This window comes from Terrapene carolina, unplaced genomic scaffold (genome assembly GCF_002925995.2).
Source record: "Terrapene carolina triunguis isolate 2854851 unplaced genomic scaffold, T_m_triunguis-2.0 Scaffold836, whole genome shotgun sequence".
Classification (NCBI taxonomy): domain Eukaryota; kingdom Metazoa; phylum Chordata; order Testudines; family Emydidae; genus Terrapene; species Terrapene triunguis.
Genome location: NW_020665187.1, coordinates 3667357 through 3684353, shown reverse-complemented (window position 1 = coordinate 3684353; position 16997 = coordinate 3667357). Strand labels below are relative to the sequence as shown.

The 16997-nt window shown below is 46.3% G+C and overlaps 1 protein-coding gene across 1 annotated transcript in view; it reads left to right on the top strand.

The window, feature by feature from the left end:
• Positions 1 to 2679: 2679 nt before the first annotated feature.
• The window catches only part of SLC4A8 (solute carrier family 4 member 8), a 47971-nt gene continuing 33653 nt past the window's right edge, over positions 2680 to 16997 (top strand). The window contains exons 1-4 of the mRNA XM_026660707.1: positions 2680 to 2742; positions 11409 to 11546; positions 13931 to 14066; positions 15107 to 15267. Of these exons, the coding sequence (XP_026516492.1) occupies positions 11438 to 11546; positions 13931 to 14066; positions 15107 to 15267 (406 nt within the window). The 5' untranslated portion in view covers positions 2680 to 2742; positions 11409 to 11437. The remainder of the gene's footprint in view (positions 2743 to 11408; positions 11547 to 13930; positions 14067 to 15106; positions 15268 to 16997) is intronic.

The following is a 16997-nucleotide window of genomic DNA, read 5'->3' as shown; positions in this document are numbered from 1 at the left end:
GATTTTCAATGTTTTTTTCTTAAAGCTTCAGCTCCTGGAGCCACGTGATTATGTGAAAATCTCAGCTCTTTTTTTTAAAAATCAAGTTTCTAGTCATTGTGATTAAAGCGAAGAACTTGCAGACATAACCCTAAAAACTCAAGAACACCAGAAGGCAAATATAAAAGATCCCCAATGTCTTATGTGAGCTAAGGGAATAAGATAAATTCTGAAACAAATGCAAAATAAAGAGTGATCACTATTGCATCACAGAGTCCTTCTTTGCTCTTTACAGGTGAAAAGGTTTTGCTTTTCTTCTGGGAAATTCTGTTTACAGCGGATTTTTACTCCATTCGTTTGCACAACTGACCTTCCTAGAGAGAAAAAATAAGGATAATGTAGTGTATTTTTCCCCTGTTGAAAGAGTCTTAACAATTAATAGCAGAAATGTAACATGAAGAGAGGGACAAAATATTATCAAGTTTTTCCAGAAGGCGCTGGTATTAAGCCACAACTGCAGCAAAGGTCTGAAATGCAGGCGGTCTTTGCTCCTTTGGTCAGAAGGGGGTAACCCCTTTCCACAACACTGATGACAGGGAGAAGCAAGAAGAACTCTTGTGTGTACGCATTGGTTGCTACTAAGGGTATGTCTACACCCAACCGCTAGTTCGGCGGCTGGGAATCGAAGTTCTGGGTTCGACTTATCGCATCTTGTCTGGACGCGATAAGTCGAACCAGGAAGTGATCGCCATCGACTGCGGTACTCCAGCTATATGAGAGGAGTACCGCGGCGTCGACGGGGGAGCCTGCCTGCCGCGTGTGGACCGAGGTAAGTTCGAACTAAGGTACTTCGAACTTCAGCTACGTTATTCACGTAGCTGAAGTTGCGTACCTTAGTTCGAACTGGGGGGTAAGTGTAGACCAGGCCTAAGTTTCAGTTCTGTAGCTTGTCTCCTGTGATTTTGAGATATGAACATTTTCTCTGGCCTGAATCATTTTGGGAATTGCGGCATGTGTAACCCGCTGGTCAGTGTGTGTTGTGTCCCCTTCTACGTGTGTGTGTGTGTGTGTTATTTTTTTTTTACCAATATAGTCTTAGGGTACGTCTATACTTACGCGCTGGGTCGGCGGCAGGCAATCGAACTTCTGGGTTCGATTTATCGCGTCTTGTCTGGACGCGATAAATCGAACCCAGAAGTGCTCGCCGTCGACTCCAGTAATCCTGCTCGGCGAGAGGAGTACGCGGAGTCGACGGGGGAGCCTGCCTGCCGCGTCTGGACCCGCGGTAAGTTCGAACTAAGGTACGTCGACTTCAGCTACGTTATTCACGTAGCTGAAGTTGCGTATCTTAGTTCGAATTGGGGGGTTAGTGTAGACCGGGCCCTAGTGTGGACATAGTTATACCAATTTAAAGGTGCCTTATACCAGCATAACTTATTCCCCTTCCCATGTGGGAATAAACTATACCGGTATAAGCTCACTGATACGGGTATACCTGCTTCCACACTAGAGGAGCTTTATCGCTTTAACTATACTGGTATAGTTAAAGTGGTACAACTTTCTTGTATAGACAAGGCTTGAGGTTGGGTTAAAAATCATGAGCTTTACCCCTTCCCTTCCAAATGATCGGGATCCATTTATTTATCTTGTGTTTTTCTTACTTTTAGGGTACAATTGCCTCCCATGTTTGAGCTTTTCTCTGTAATGATGAGGGCTTTTAAAAAAAGAAAGCTGTGATTGCATGGGAATCTCATGACTCCAGTCACTAGGGCTTTAAGAAAACCACCAACTATCTCAAGACTCGCAAAAAAATCATGGGAGTTGGCAATATTGCGATCCATTACGTTGTTGATACACCTCTACCCCGACATAACGCTGTCCTCGGGAGCCAAAAAATCTTACCGCGTTATAGGTGAAACCGCGTTATATCGAACTAGCTTTGATCTGCCGGAGTGCGCAGCCCCGACCCCCCAGAGCGCTGCTTTACCGCGTTATATCCGAATTCGTGTTATATCGGGTCGCGTTATATCGGGGTAGAGGTGTATTTAAATAATAGCCTTTCACTGAGCTCCTTGCTTCTTCAAGAGTTCTGCTGGTCCCAGTCGGGATTGGGGTTGCATTGTGTTAGGTGCTGTACAAACACAGAGTTGAAGTTTTACCAGTGGGAGCAGAGTTAGGCCAATGCTGCTTTTGAGAATCCCCTGCTGTGCTCCTCAGTAGACCTGTGCCAATAGTGGATCTTTTGATGCATTGGCAATTCTGAAAAATTAAAAAAAAAAAAAAAGATTTGGGGTTGAACTGAAAACAAAATGTTGGGTGAGTTGAAAAGTTGAAAAATCATTTTGGATGGAACAAAATGTTTCGTTTCTAATTTGAGCCTTTTTGAAATGTTTCAATTGTAAAAAAAAAAATAAAGGAAAGGATATTTTAAAATGGAAAGACTTCGATTTTTTTTGAATTTTTTTTTTTAGTTTTCGACTGACATTTTTTTGGGCAGAATTGCCACATAGTCATGAAACGTTTCGGTGCCACCAAATCTGCATTTGTTCACCCACAAGGAATTTTGGTTGATAAATAGCACCCCACTCCCCTCCTAAGTCGCTTTGAAAATCTTGTGCACAGTGAGTCAAATAGGACATTGCTTCTATCTAGTTGCACATTTTCGTTTTGTTTTTAAACAGAGAGTCGACGAAGAGGCAGTGGTGGATCAAGGTGGGACCAGTAATGTCGTTAATATTCATTATGAGAAAGAAGAGCTGGAAGGTAAGGTCCAAGGCTGCGGCTGATAACTACATTTTTCAGTTTTTCTAGTACATCATTAACATCGAGCTAGATGGAACCTGGAGTAAATGTACTTCTTGGCTAATAAAGTTCCAGATCAGATAAATGATTGGCCATAACTCAACTTCTGTCAGTCTCTTTGCGATTGGCTTGCCCACCCATTAGCGCCGTGAGTTACTTTTCTTTACACACCCGAGGCCTGGTGTTCCATTGTGCAGTCGTTTACACCCGGGCAAAGGGAGGTGCAAATTGTCACCATTCGGGCTTGGCAGCATCTTACGCCCACTGCCGTAAATGGCAGCACGAGGACAGAACAACAGAGAATCAGGCCCTTTGGACACAGTTGAACTTTGCATGGCTAATTCAGCAGCGTTACATTTTTGTACGAGTTGGAAGACAAAATGCACAAAGAGCCATTGCCTGGGCTGCAAAAGAGTCTCATTCCCATCCGTCTGGCAGTGCACATGAGACTCTGGCCCATTAACTGGTCTTATGCTAAAGAGCAGCAGTGGGACTTGAGAGCAGATCTGGGCAATATGTGGGTAGTCTGTGATTTGTCATGTGACAAACTGAGCCCTGTTTCGGCTTGCCAGTTATCCATCAGTAAAATGTGTTCCTTCTCACAACCTGTTCAGCCACGCCGTGCAAACCCTGTCTGGGGAGCCTTCTGCTGAGAAGCTCCCAAAGGAAAGCAACAAATAGGAACCCAGTTAGTTTACCCAAGAATTAGCTGACCCAGTGCTAAGCAGGAGAGTTCCTATTTGCACGGAATGCCACATTGTATTGGACATTCTGTCAATTGTTGTGAGTTTTTAATTGTGATGATTATTTTGGTCATGCGTAGAGATCAACCAAGCATGCGGGCCCATTGTGTTACGTGCTAGAGCAATGGACGGAGGTGCAGAGACCGGCTAAGGAGAGGAGAAAAGGGGATAAGGGCAGATCTACACTTAAAACACTCCATCAGTGAAAACGCTACTATGCAGATGGGAGAGCTTCTCCTGTCAGCGTAGCTAGTCCACCTCTGTGACATGGCTCTGTCTACACTGGGGGTTAGGTCGGTACAACTGCGTTGTTCAGGGGTGTGGATTTTTCACACCCCTGAGCAAAGCAGTTATACTGATGTATGTTTATAGGGTAGACCTGGCGGGAGGGATCGTGGTGATGGGTTGCCAATGGCATGTTAATACCATCAATTTTGATTTTTTGGGGGTAGGCAGTTTTTTGGAGGGGATTACCTAATAGAGAGACAAAGGAAGGGAGAGGGGACGCAGAGGGGAATAGGGCCGGGTGGAAGAGGGAAGGGAGAAAGAATGTGGGGAAAAACTGTCAAGAATGTGGAGCAAGCAGCCAAAGGGAGAGAAGGGCAACAAAAATGATTAGGGGGCTGGAGCACATGACTTATGAGGAGAGGCTGAGGGAACTGGGATTGTTTAGTCTGCAAAAGAGAAGAATGAGGGGGGATTTGATAGCTGCTTTCAACTACCTGAAAGGGGGTTCCAAAGAGGATGGATCTAGACTGTTCTCAGTGGTGGCAGATGACAGAACAAGGAGCAATGGTGTCAGGTTGCACTGGGAGAGGTTCAGGTTGGATATTAGGAAACACTATTTCACTAGGAGGGTGGTGAAGCACTGGAATGGGTTACCTAGGGAGGTGGTGGAATCTCCTTCCTTAGAGGTTTTTAAGGTCAGGCTTGACAAAGCCCTGGCTGGGATGATTTCGTTGGGGATTGGTCCTGCTTTGAGCAGGGAGTTGGACTAGATGACCTCCTGAGGTCCCTTCCAACCCTGATATTCTATGATTCTATGAATATCCAGCTGACAAAGTGGATAAATCTCCGACGTCATTGCTTGTGGGCCCCTGCTGCAGAGCCGTGTACTGCGCTGCCTCCAGGCCGTGTCCTAACACAACCTAGTGTTTTGAGTAAAGACCAACCCTCGTGAGGGCTCAGAACATATTTAGAAAAGAAGAGAGAGAGCACTTGGGTTCTGCTGACTCTGCCTGCATTGTTCAGGCCAAGGAGATCACCATACAGGCTGTGTCTTCAACGCACCTGGCCTAAAGATTTTTGCACTTGCCTTGCACTGGGGCCGGTGATGACACAAAATACAGGGCAACATATAACCCGGCCTTTTGATTCTCGCTTCATCCCCTGTCCCCGCTTTCACAGATTTCAAAGCCAGAAGAGGGACCACTATGATGACCAAATCTGACGGCCTGCATAACAGAGGCCAGAGAATCTCATTAAATTTCAGGTTCAATTCTGGCTTAAATTAGTAAGAAGAGAGGCAGCAGACATTTTCATATTTAAAAAAAAATTATAAATAAAGGAACAAAAAAACTCCAGAGGAAACAACATTAGATATAGGAGACGGGTGGGATGACTCATCAGCATATTTTCTCAGTCCAGCAGGTAGAAAAACCCAGCTTTGACAGGCCACTGGAATAATTTGAATGCTTAAGGTGTCTCGCTATGATTTGTCTAATAGTTTGTTATCAGGAGATTGGCTTGATCTCCTCTCGTGCTATGCCTTATGCAAGCTTTGAAAATAATTTCCTTCTGCCTCTGCTTAATGAGCTGTCGGGAACGTTGTCCTATTAAAGTTGTAAATTGCAAAGAGGTTTGTTTCCTTCATAAGGGCTTTTTAAATCAAGCTGCCGCCTTGTTTTTGAAACTTTATAATAATAAAATAAACCAGATATGTCAGACCTAAAATAGAACAAGTCCATGACCTTTAAGAGGTCCTGTGAAAATGGCTCCTTTGTAGATATCTGACTGACAGTTGAGAGAATACAGGACTGGCCTTATCATGAGGCGAACTGAGGCGGCTGCCTCAGGTGCCAGACTGGGGGGGGGGGGCCACTAGGACCCAGAGTGTAGAAAATTGTGTCCGCTGCTGGTGCATATGTATTGTCTCTGCTCTAGCTGCACAGAGATGGTGGAGGGCTGGGCTGGAGGAAGGAGGGCACAAGAGACATAACGGGCAGGCAGGCGAAAAGGTGAGAGGGAATAACAGAAAGCAGCAGGAGCTGCAGGGTGAGAGAGGAGGAGGAGCCTCTTATGTACCTCTCCAGCACCCCCAGGAGCCTGGACTGATTAACACCAGCTTCTCAGAGAGCTTCCTGTTTCCTGATGCTTCCCTGAACCCACTTGAGGAGAACAGGCAGTCAACTGAAGTAGTAGGAGCCAATTAGGCCCTTAAGACGCCGATATCTTCCCTCACTCAGGTCCTGCTACCAGCCTGCTTATTTGTCCCCTTCAATTGAGTGTTGAGAGCCACTATAGCTGGCACAGAACGGCAGTCCTGAGTGAAAGAAGAAAACGCTCCTCTGGGGCAGTGGAAGGAGCTCTTCTGAGATACATAGACACAAATGTTCACGGTGAGCCTTCCGGCCCCAGTGAGGATGTGAGTGGTGAGGAGATGCCTGATCTTCCAGTTAGTCAGAGTGCAGGTGACCTGGCAGCTACTGCAGCATCCATATCTCCATCTCAAATGGATGTAACCGTGCACATTCTTGAAGAAAAGTGTAGATCAGAGAAGAGTGTGGTGGAAGTGCAAGAAACAGCAACTGCTGAGTTTAGTTCCTTAAGTCTAGATGGACCCACTTGAGCAGTAGCCTGAGGGACTTCCTTCTACTGCATGAGCCACAGCAAGTGAAAAACTTCATGTTCCCCAAAGACAATGAAAATAGAAGTTTCCATCCAACACATTACTGGCGTGAAATCCCCAATGGTCACAAAGTGGAGAGGCCATGGCTTATGTACTCAAAAACCCAGAATGCTACATACTGTTTTTGTTGCAAACTTTTCCAGTCTAATGTTCCAGCCACAATTGGGTTCTACAGGAACAAAGGACTGGAAAAATCTGGCTAGAAATCTGGCATGCCACGAGAAGGCAGCAAATTACCAGAGAGCATTTCATAGATGGAAAGAGCTTGAGATGAGACTAAGGTTAAAGGTCACCACAGATGATCAGCATCAAGAGAAGATTGCATCAGAGTCTCTTTACTGGCAAAATGTTCTGAAAAGGCTCTTTGCCATTGTGAGAATGCTTGCTACCCAAAACCTAGCACTGCTTGGCACTGCAGATCAGCTGTATGTGCCAAACAATGGAAACTTCCTTAAAATTGTGGAGCTGATGATTTCTAGAATTTATTGACATTGATGATACTACAGGAGCTGGTATGACAAATGTGCTTCTTAAAAAGCTGGAAGATACAGGAATTGCGATAGCTGACATGAGAGGTCAGGGCTATGATAATGGTGCCAACATGAGAGGAAAGAACAGAGGAGTGCAGACACGTATCCGAGAGTTAAACCCTTGAGCTTTTTTTGTCCCATGCAGTTCTCATTCATTGAACTTGGTGGTCAGTGATGCAGCATCAGCTTTTAATGAGGCTGCTGAATTTTTTAATGTAATTCAAAGCATCTGTGTATTTTTCTCTGCATCAACTCATTGATGGCAAATTTTGAAGCAACATCTGGGAACATCCTCTCTGACACTGAAACCACTGAGTGCCACACAATGGGAAAGTCGAGTGGAGGCGATAAAGCCTATCAAACACCAAATTGGGAAGATAGATGATGCCACAGTTGCCATTATGGAGGATAATGCTAGGACAGGAACTGTTCGTGGGAGAACAGTGGCAGAGGGCAATGGAATCACCAGAAACATACATAACTTCAAATTTCTGTGTGGCGTAGTGTTGTGGCATGACATACTGTTTGAAATAAATGTTGTAAGCAAGAGACTCCAAGGCGTTGACCTTGATATATCTGGAGCAATGGAACAACTGGACAAAGCAAAGTCATACCTACAGTCTTACCGGTCAGGTGAGGGATTTCAAAACATTCTGAAGAGTGCACAGAAGTTGGCAGAGGAACTTCACACTGAAGCTATTTTCCCGCCCATTCAAGAATACAAGAGTCACCGAAGAACAGGGCCGGCTCTGGCTTTTATGCAAAAAAGCCTCCCGCCGCCCCCCGCCCCTGGCGGGGAGCGCGGCAGGGGAGGGCGCCGAGCCCGGCCGCGGGCCCGCTCTCCCCGACCAGCCAGAGCGCCGGGAGGAGGGCGGCGAGCCCGCTGCGGCCCTGCTCTTGGGCCGGAGCGCCGCGCCGCCCCCCTCCAGGTGCCGCCCCAAGCACATGCTTGGTGGGCTGGTGCCTGGAGCCGGCCCTGCCGAAGAAGAAGACATTTTGATTACGAGGCACGGGATAATCCCATAAGAGACCCCAAACAACAATTCAAAGTTGAATTCTTTAACCCAGTGCTAGATTATGCAATACAGTCAGTTGAAGAACGTTTCATGCAGCTCAAGGAACACAGCAGTATATTTGGGATGTTGTATGATATTCCAAAACTCCTCACTATACCTGAAGACGTCCAACACCAGCAATGCAGGGCACTAGAGACAGCGTTGACACATGATGACATGCGCGATATTGATGTGAGTGATTTCGGTGATAAACTGAAAGCCCTTTCAAGGTACATTTCAGCAGGATCAACTCCAAAGGCTGTTCTGGAATATATGTGCACAAATAAGATGACCACACGCTTTCCAAATGCTTTTGTTGCTCTGCGCATACTTCTAACACTTCCTGTAACAGTTGCCAGTGGAGAACGCAGCTTCTCCAAGCTGAAGTTAATAAAAACACATCTACGCTCCACAATGACACAGGAGAGGCTGGTCGGCCTTGCAACCATCTCAATAGAGCATGAGCTGGCCCAGACTGTGGACCTTCAGCAGTTCAGATCTTTGCAACCAAGAAGGCACGGAAAGCACCACTTTGATTATTCAAACAGATAAAAATGCCAGTGTTTACTATGCAGACAAGAAAAGTTACATTTGCTGTTCAGGTGTTTGAAAGTTAAGTGTTACTTAAAATTTTTGAACAAGGCATTTTAAGTTGTTAGTTCTCCTTTATTGGGGTAGGTAGCAGAGCAGTACCAGAGAGGAGTAGAACAGGAAGAAGGCAGAATTGAGACCTTTCAAAGTTTTGGCCCAAGCGAGGGGTCTTGGGGGCGTCATTTGAGCTCCCTGCCTCAGGTACCAAAATGTTGTGGGCCGGCCCTGAGAATATAGACTGAGTTCTTGTCTACATGAGAAAGTTGCACTGGTTTTACTTAAATCAGTTTTTAAACCAGTGTAGTTAACCCAATGCAAACCTCTATGTGGACATAATTATTTTGATTTAAGAGCTGCTTATTTCTGTTTAGCTTTAACCTGTTTCCAGTTGGCCTAAGACAAACCAAAATAAACCTAGTTTAAAGGAAAACAACACCTTGTCAGTCCAGACTAAAGAATTAGGAGGCTAGATTTGTATGTTTGACACTCTTGATTCATACACAAACTTTCCTATCATAGACCTGGTTGGGAATTTTCTGTGGAAAAATATTTTCCACAGAAAATGCAGTTTGCACAGTCAAAATTTGAATTTTGCTAATGTTTTCTGATTTTCTGTTGGGTTCATCTAAATGAAGCATTGTGTTTCAGATCAGTTCTACCTGAATCAGATCATTTCAGCTGGTTGAATTGAATCAAAATGTTTAGTTTTGAGTCAGTTCGACTTTAAACTTTGGCACCCCTGTGCCTTCTGGGAGGTGCGGTTTTGGTGCCTCATGCCCCCATTCTACCCTGTCAACTTGCCAGACTCCATCTCCCATGATGCACAGTGGTCTGCCCTCTGCCCAAGCTGCATAGTGTAAGTGCATCATGGGAGATGTAGTCAGATTGGGGAGCCGGTAACTGAACAATGTCTTCCATTGGGGCCCCACAGGGAGATGCAGTTTATAGATTCCTAGATTCCGAGGCCAGAAGGGTCTGTTGTGATCATGTTGTCTGATGTCCTGTATAACACAGGCCAGAGACCTGTGATGCACAAAACCGAAAGCCCTTCCCTGAGGCCCCTCCCCCTGCCCCTCCCCTTATTGAGGCCCCGCCCCTGCTCACTACATTCCCCCTCCCTCGGTGGCTCACTCTCCCCCACTCTCACTCACTTTCACTGGGCTGGGGTAGGGGTTGGGGTGCGGGAGGGGGGTGAGGGCTCTAACTGGGGGTACGGGCTCTGGGGTGGGACCAGAAATGAGTGGTTCAGGGCACGGGAGGGGGTGTGGGCTCCAGCTGGGGGTGCAGGCTCTGGAGTGGGGCTGGGGATGAGGGGTTTAGGGTTCAGGAGGGGGTTCCAGGCTGGGAGATGGGGCTGAGGGATTCGGAGTGCAGGAGGGGGCTGCGGGTTGAGGGAGGGGTAGGGCTCTGGGCTGGGGATGCAGGCTCTGGGGTGGGGCCGGGGATGAGGGGTTTGGTGTGCATGAGGGGGCTGCAGGTTGAGGTAGGGGGTTGGGGTGCAGGAGGGGGTATGGGCTCTGGGCTGGGGGTGTGTGCAGGCTCTGGGGTGGGGTCAGGGATGAGGGGTTCAGGGTGTGGGAAGAGACTCTGGGTTGGGGGTTGGGGTGTGTGTGTGGGGGGGTGAGGGCTCCAGCTGGGGGTGCAGGCTCTGAGGTGGGCCTGGGGATGAGGGATTTGGGGTGCAGGAGGGTGCTCCAGGTTTGGCACCACTGCCACCATGGCTGGCACCACTGCCAAATACAGAGGTAAAATAACCTCTCTCCGCCGACTTGAGATTCCCCTGTTTATGCATCCCAAGTTTGCATTAGCTCTTCTGGGCACAGAGTCACACTGGGAGCTCATGTGCAGCTGATTCTCCACCACGACCCGCAAATCTTTTTCAGAGTCCCCGCTTCCCAGGATAGATCCCCCCCATCCTATAAGCATGGCCTGCGTTCTTTGTCCCCAGGTGTATAAATGTGCATGTAGCGGTGTGAAAATGCAGTTCACCACGCAATCTCTTTGAATCAGTGGCCTGTTCTCTTCATTAATTACCAGCCTGCCAGTTTTTGGGTCGTCTGCCAACTCTATCAGTGACGAATGCTGAACCGACTTGGAACGGGTGTTTCCAAATCAAAATGTTCCTGAAAGTTTTGGTCCATGAAAACTTTTGATATTTCACTTTTTCTTTCCCGATTCATGATGAAAACAGAAGCTGAAATATTGGAATTTCCCACTGGAATGAAATTCTGACTTTTTTTTGCTCAACTCTACCATTGTATGACCTAAGTCAGCGGTTCTCACACTTTAGTAACCCGAGGATCCCCATTTTGATTTAAATTTTTTTTGTGGCGCCTCAAGCCCCCCTGCTCAGCCACAGACCCTGGCCCCACTCCACCTCTTCCCCCAAGTCCTCACCTCTTCCCAGCCCCACTCCACCCTGGCCCCTCCTCCTCCCCTCCTCTTTCCGCCCCCTCCCCTGAGCGGGCCCGGTCCCCGCTCCCCCCCTCCTTCCCAGCGCCTCCTGCACGCCGCTGAACAGCTGTTGATCAGCAGGGCCTGTTCCCAAGCGTGCAGGAGGCTCTGGGAGGGAGGGGGAGGAGTTGATCAGCGGGGCCCGCAGACCCCCTGGAGTACCCTCGCGGACCCCAGTTTGAGAAACGCTTACTTAAGTGATTTTTTTTTTTTACTGACTTTGAACATTATAAGTTATGAAGCGCAGCTACATGAACAGCAATGTTATACCATGAGTACCATTCCTCTTGTCAGGCACTGTGGGGCTAAGAGTGACACAGACTAATATGCTTCCGCTTTGTCGCAGGGCACAGAACGCTGTATGTTGGGGTACGGATGCCTTTGATGAGACAAAGCCACAGACATCACAGGAATCATGGCCAAAAACATAGGAAACGAGACCGGGCGAAGGGAGCCATTCAAGAAGACGAGCAGGAATCTCATGGTAAATAAAACCTCAGGCTAACGTATGATGGGAACATAGCATGCGTTTAATGATGGAAGCATAACTTATGTAAGTAATGGGAATAAATATTTTTTAGTAGATCCATCGATTCCGATGCCAGAAGGGACCATGATGATCATCTAGCATGACCTCCTGTATAACACAGGCGAGAGATCTTCCCCAAAAGAATTCTTAGAGCAGATTAGTTAGAAAAACCCAGAGTCTTGATTTAAGAGTTATCCAGGATGGAGTATGCACCACAAGAGTTGGTAAATTGCCTGGCATTGCTGTTCTTGGGCTAACGTGGAGCACTGGGCATTGAAAGTTCATTGCCCAATCTCACCCCAGTGAAAGCAACATCTGCATTTTTTATTCGCTCTGAAATAGTTAGAGCCAAACTTGTGCTAGTTAGCGTGTATGAAATTAAGAGGGGAGATCCTGGCTCCACTGAAGTGAGTGGGAGCTTTTGCCGTTCGCTTCATGAGGGCCAAGAATTTACTCCTAGTAATTCAGTTTATGATCAGCATTTATTATTTGTAGGGGAAGCACCCAGAGGACCCCTACTAGGATTGGGGCCCCATTATGCTAGGTGTGATACAGACACATAGCAAGCAGCGATCCCTGTCATAAAGGAGCTTTCGGTTGAAATAGACAAGGCAGAGGAAAGGTGGAAGAGAAACATGCAGCATACAAGCAAAGTTATCCAAGCGAAAGCTCGGAACGGTCGTGTTATTTCATGATTTGTTTTTGGCTCTGTTCTTTTCTTTGGGGGATTTTTAATCTGCAAAATACATTTATAATAATAGACTCACAGAAAGGTAGGACTAGAAGGGACCTTGAGAGGTCATGAAGTCCAGGCCCTCATACTGAGGCAGGATCACATATACCCTGTCAAGTGTTTGTCTAATCTGTTCTTAAAAACCCTCCAATAACTGGGATTCCACAACCTGCCTTGGAAATCTATTCCCGTACGTAACTACCCTCCTTGAATAGTTAGAAAGTTTTTCCTAATATCTAACCTACATTTCCTTTGCTGCAGATTAAGCCAATTACTTCTTGTTCTACCTTCAGTGGATGTGGAGAACAATTGATTGCTGTCCTCTTTCTAACAACCCTTAACATATTTGAAAACCGCTATCATGTCCCCGCTCCCAACCAGTCTTCTTTTCTCAAGACTAAACGTAGCCGGTTTTTTTTAACCTTTCCTCATACGTCACGTTTTCTAAATCTTTTATCATTTTTGTTGCTCTTCTCTGGGCTCTTTCCAATTTGTCCACATTTTCCTTAAAGTGCGGCGCCCAGAACTGGACGCAATACTCCCGCTGAGGCCTTGCCAGTGCTGAATAGCGCGGGCCAATTACCTCCAGTATCTTTCATATGATACTCCAGGAGTAGGGGTGAGGTGAGATGGGGACGTATGAATTAGTGGAAAAGACAGAGGCATTAACTGAAAGGTCACTAACATTATGATGTATTTAGGACCAAACCCAATAGGGAATTTGAGGTGTTGCCATGACAATACTAAACACCGGGGCTTTATTCCGTTGTGTTTTATGTAAATCTATTTGCTGTAATGTCTCATGCAAACAACATCATGTAAACATGGGCCCTCTTTTTGGAGATGTGATCGTATCTTAGTCCCAGATTTGTACTTGCTCGGCACCTGCATTTCTTTAAAATGCCTGTAAATCAAATGTTTTGAATTTTTCCTTCTACTTCTCCTTTGATTATTATTAATTATTTTGCTATGCCGGTAGCGTCTGGAAGTTCCAGTCATGAGCTAGAACCCTGTTGTGCTAGTGCTGTACAAACATAGAACAAGAATCTCTGCCCCAAAGAGCTCATGTTCCAAATAAGGCAATTTTTTACAAATCTAATACAAATTTTATCACAGGCGCCAACTTTCTAATTTCCCGGGGGGTGCTCGACTCACGCTCTGCCCCAGGCCCTGCCCCCACGCCACCCAGTCCCACAAGGGCCGACCCTGCCCTTTCCCACCCCGTTCCGCCCCCTCCCCCAAGCGCCTCGCCCCACCCCTTCTCCCCCCAGTGCCTCCTGCACACCACTGAATAGCTGATCCGCAGCGGGCTGGAGGCGCTGCGGGGGGAGGGAGAGGAGCTGATTGGCTGGGCCACCAGTGGGTCCTGAGCACCCACTATTTTTTTTTCTGTGGGTGCTCCAGCCATGGAGCACCCACAGAGTCGGTGGCTATGAATTTTATATTTGGCTTCTGACATGTGGGTCGGTTTGAAACCAAGCATCTTTGGCGTGATGTTTCTATTCGATACATATAACCATGAGCAACCTCTTCCTCTTAAATGTGGCATTTCTTTAATGGCGTAACCTGGTCACAGCAGATGCCTCTTTAACTGTTTGTTAATTAGACACCCCGTCTCAGCGAGTTCAGTTTATCCTTGGTATGGAGGAGGACGAGGAGCATGTTCCCCATGATTTGTTCACAGAGCTGGATGAAATCTGTGTGAAAGAAGGAGAAGATGCCGAATGGAAGGAAACGGCCAGGTGACACAAAGCTATATACCCCACCGGCTCAATGAAACTGAATGTGTTTTCATGACTTCCCATCAGGCTGTGTTTTTGGGACCATTTCCTTGAAGTGCTGCCCAATGATACCACCTGCTGGAAGAAGAGATGGTGCTGCTAGACGGGGCTTTCATAGTCTGTCACTTCCAGAGTGTGACTTGGTAAAGAGGTGGGGGAGGAAGATATGATGCAGATCCCTTGTATATAGCACAGCACCTCTGCTTTTTCATGCACCTCCTATGTAATAACAGCATGTGGAAGAATCAAAGGCAGGCATGTTGATGTACAGACGTGGGGAGGCAGGTTGGTCCAGTGATCAGTGTGTTAGCCCGGGCACATGGGAGACCCGGGTTCATATCCCTGCTCTGAGACAGGCTTGCTGTGTGACCTTGGGCAAGTCACTTAGTCTCTTTCTGCCTCAGTTTCCCATCTGTAAAATGGGGACGGTAGCGATGCCCTGCATCACAGGGGCTTGGGAGGCTAAATACATTAAAGACTGAGAGATGCTTACGTACTAGGATAATGGGCACCATATAAGATAGAAAGGCATGGATGTTTCGAGGACAAATGCTTTAAAGATTGAGGCGTTTGTGCACTATACTAAGAAGATGAGAATGGCCAGACTAGATCAGAACAATGGTCCATCTAGCCCAGTATCCTTTCATCTGACAGTGGCTAATGCCTGATGCTTCAAAGTAAATAAACAGAACAGGGCAACCATCAAGTGACCCATCCCCTGTCGTCCAATCCCAGCAGCTGATGTGCCCTATGTAAAATAAATATAAAATAGACCCTTCAGCACATTATTAGAGCTGGTGGAAATTTTTGCGTCAGCTGCTTAAAAAAACAAAACGTGCACTTGATCCTCTTCCCTTCTCCAGCTTTGAACCGTTAATTGAGTTGTCTATGGGGTAGATTTCATACACAGCTCCGTATCTCTGCCACACCTGCTTAAGAGTCTTTTCACGGGAACTGCTCGCTGCCGGTATTTATTGGTGTTTGGTTTGCCGTGCTTCCAGGTGGCTGAAGTTCGAAGAGGACGTGGAGGACGGAGGAGAACGCTGGAGCAAGCCCTATGTGGCGACACTTTCATTACACAGCCTCTTTGAGCTGAGGAGTTGCATCATGAACGGGACTGTCCTTCTGGATATGTGCGCCAACAGCATCGAGGAAATTGCAGGTATTGCTCTACTGAGCGATCAGCTGCGTCATGTCAGAGAAAAAAGCTTCGGGGAATATCCTTGTGCGTTTTTGAATGAAATAAATTCCCTTTGCACCATGTTTGTTCCTGTAAAATCCTCGGTAGGGATGTCATCAAAACAGCAAATGTTAAGCAAATATATTAGAATATGCACAGAAACCGAACTTTAGATTTGGAATCATGATTTTTCCACCCTGAAATCCTGATTACATTAATCCAATCAAGGTCCAGAAACAGACCATGTGACAATCAAAAGAGCGCACTTTTCAAATATCAAATTCTCTCATGTTTTACAGACCTACAATTATTCAGAGAAATAATCTGGAGAATAACTTCAGATAACAGAAATGAGTCTAATAGGTTAACATGCTATTGTTGTACTAGAAGTGTATGTCTGGACCATTTGGGGTCAGAAAAAGAGGTAAAATTCATTGAATAAATATTTGTTACAAATAATTAACCTAAGTTTATTCTGTTTTAAGCAGGGGCGGCTCCAGGCACCAGCGCAGCAAGCGTGTGCCTGGGACGGCAAGCCGCGGGGGGCAGCCTGCCAGTCGCTGGGAGGGCGGCAGGCAGGCGGCTTTCGGCGGCATGCCTGCGGGAGGTCCCGGTTCCGTGTCTTCAGCGGCAATTCGGCGGTGGGTACGCCGAAGCCGCGGGACCAGCGGACCTCCCACAGGCATGCCGCCGAATCCACGTGACCAGTGGACCGCCCGCAGGCGCGCTGCCGAAAGCCGCCTGCCTGCCATGCTTGGGGCGGCAAAAAACGTTTTAAGACGTGGGAATCTGTGTGAACTATGCAAGTTCTTTAAGGGCTTATCTACATAGGAAAACAGTCCAGAATAGCTATTGCAGGCTAGCTATTCTAACTCCCCATGTGGACACTTTTATTCCACACCAAGGGTGCTTGTATCTGGTTTAATTTAATCCTCTTTGAAAATGGATTAAGCTCAACTGCAAAAAGGCACTCTTAGCATTTGCGGACACATGAAAATTAATCCGGAATAAAGTAAGGTATAAATTTAAAGTGTAATAACTATTCCTGATTGATGCCATGAGTGGACACTTTTATTAGTTTAATCCAAATAGTTTGGATTAAGATAAGTACATTATAAATAATTCAGAATATTGCATTCTTACTCTGGGGTAAGAGCATCCACACACGAAGATAATCAGGAATAGTTAATCCTCTTTAAATTCATGCCCCAATCTTATTTTGGATTGGTTTTCATATGTGGACCAATCCTAATTCCGCATGACCTTAATCCATTTCCAAAGTGGATTGAGACGATTCAGAATAAATCAGAATAGTCAGTTCGGAATAACTCCCCATGTAGATAAAACCTTACTGTGGAATATAGAATATAGCTTATTGTCCATATAGAATAGCTATTGCACTTTATATTCAGTCCCTACTTTATTTTGCAATATGTAGACAAGACCTAACTTTCAAAGCCAGAGTTCCTTTGGCAGATGGCCAAGTAATACATTTCTGTTGAGATAATTGAGGGTAATTGAGAAAGCAGCTTTGTAGAAATTATTTTTGACTGGCAGGTCTCCATTCAAACTCTTTCAAGGTCTGGTGATGTCAGATCCCTTCTTAGCACATTCCTCCCTGAGCACTGACAGTTACAGTCAATTATCCAAGAAATCTCAGGGAAGTCAGTTACAGACTGGTTATAATTTGGTTAAATGTGTAGAGCAATGCA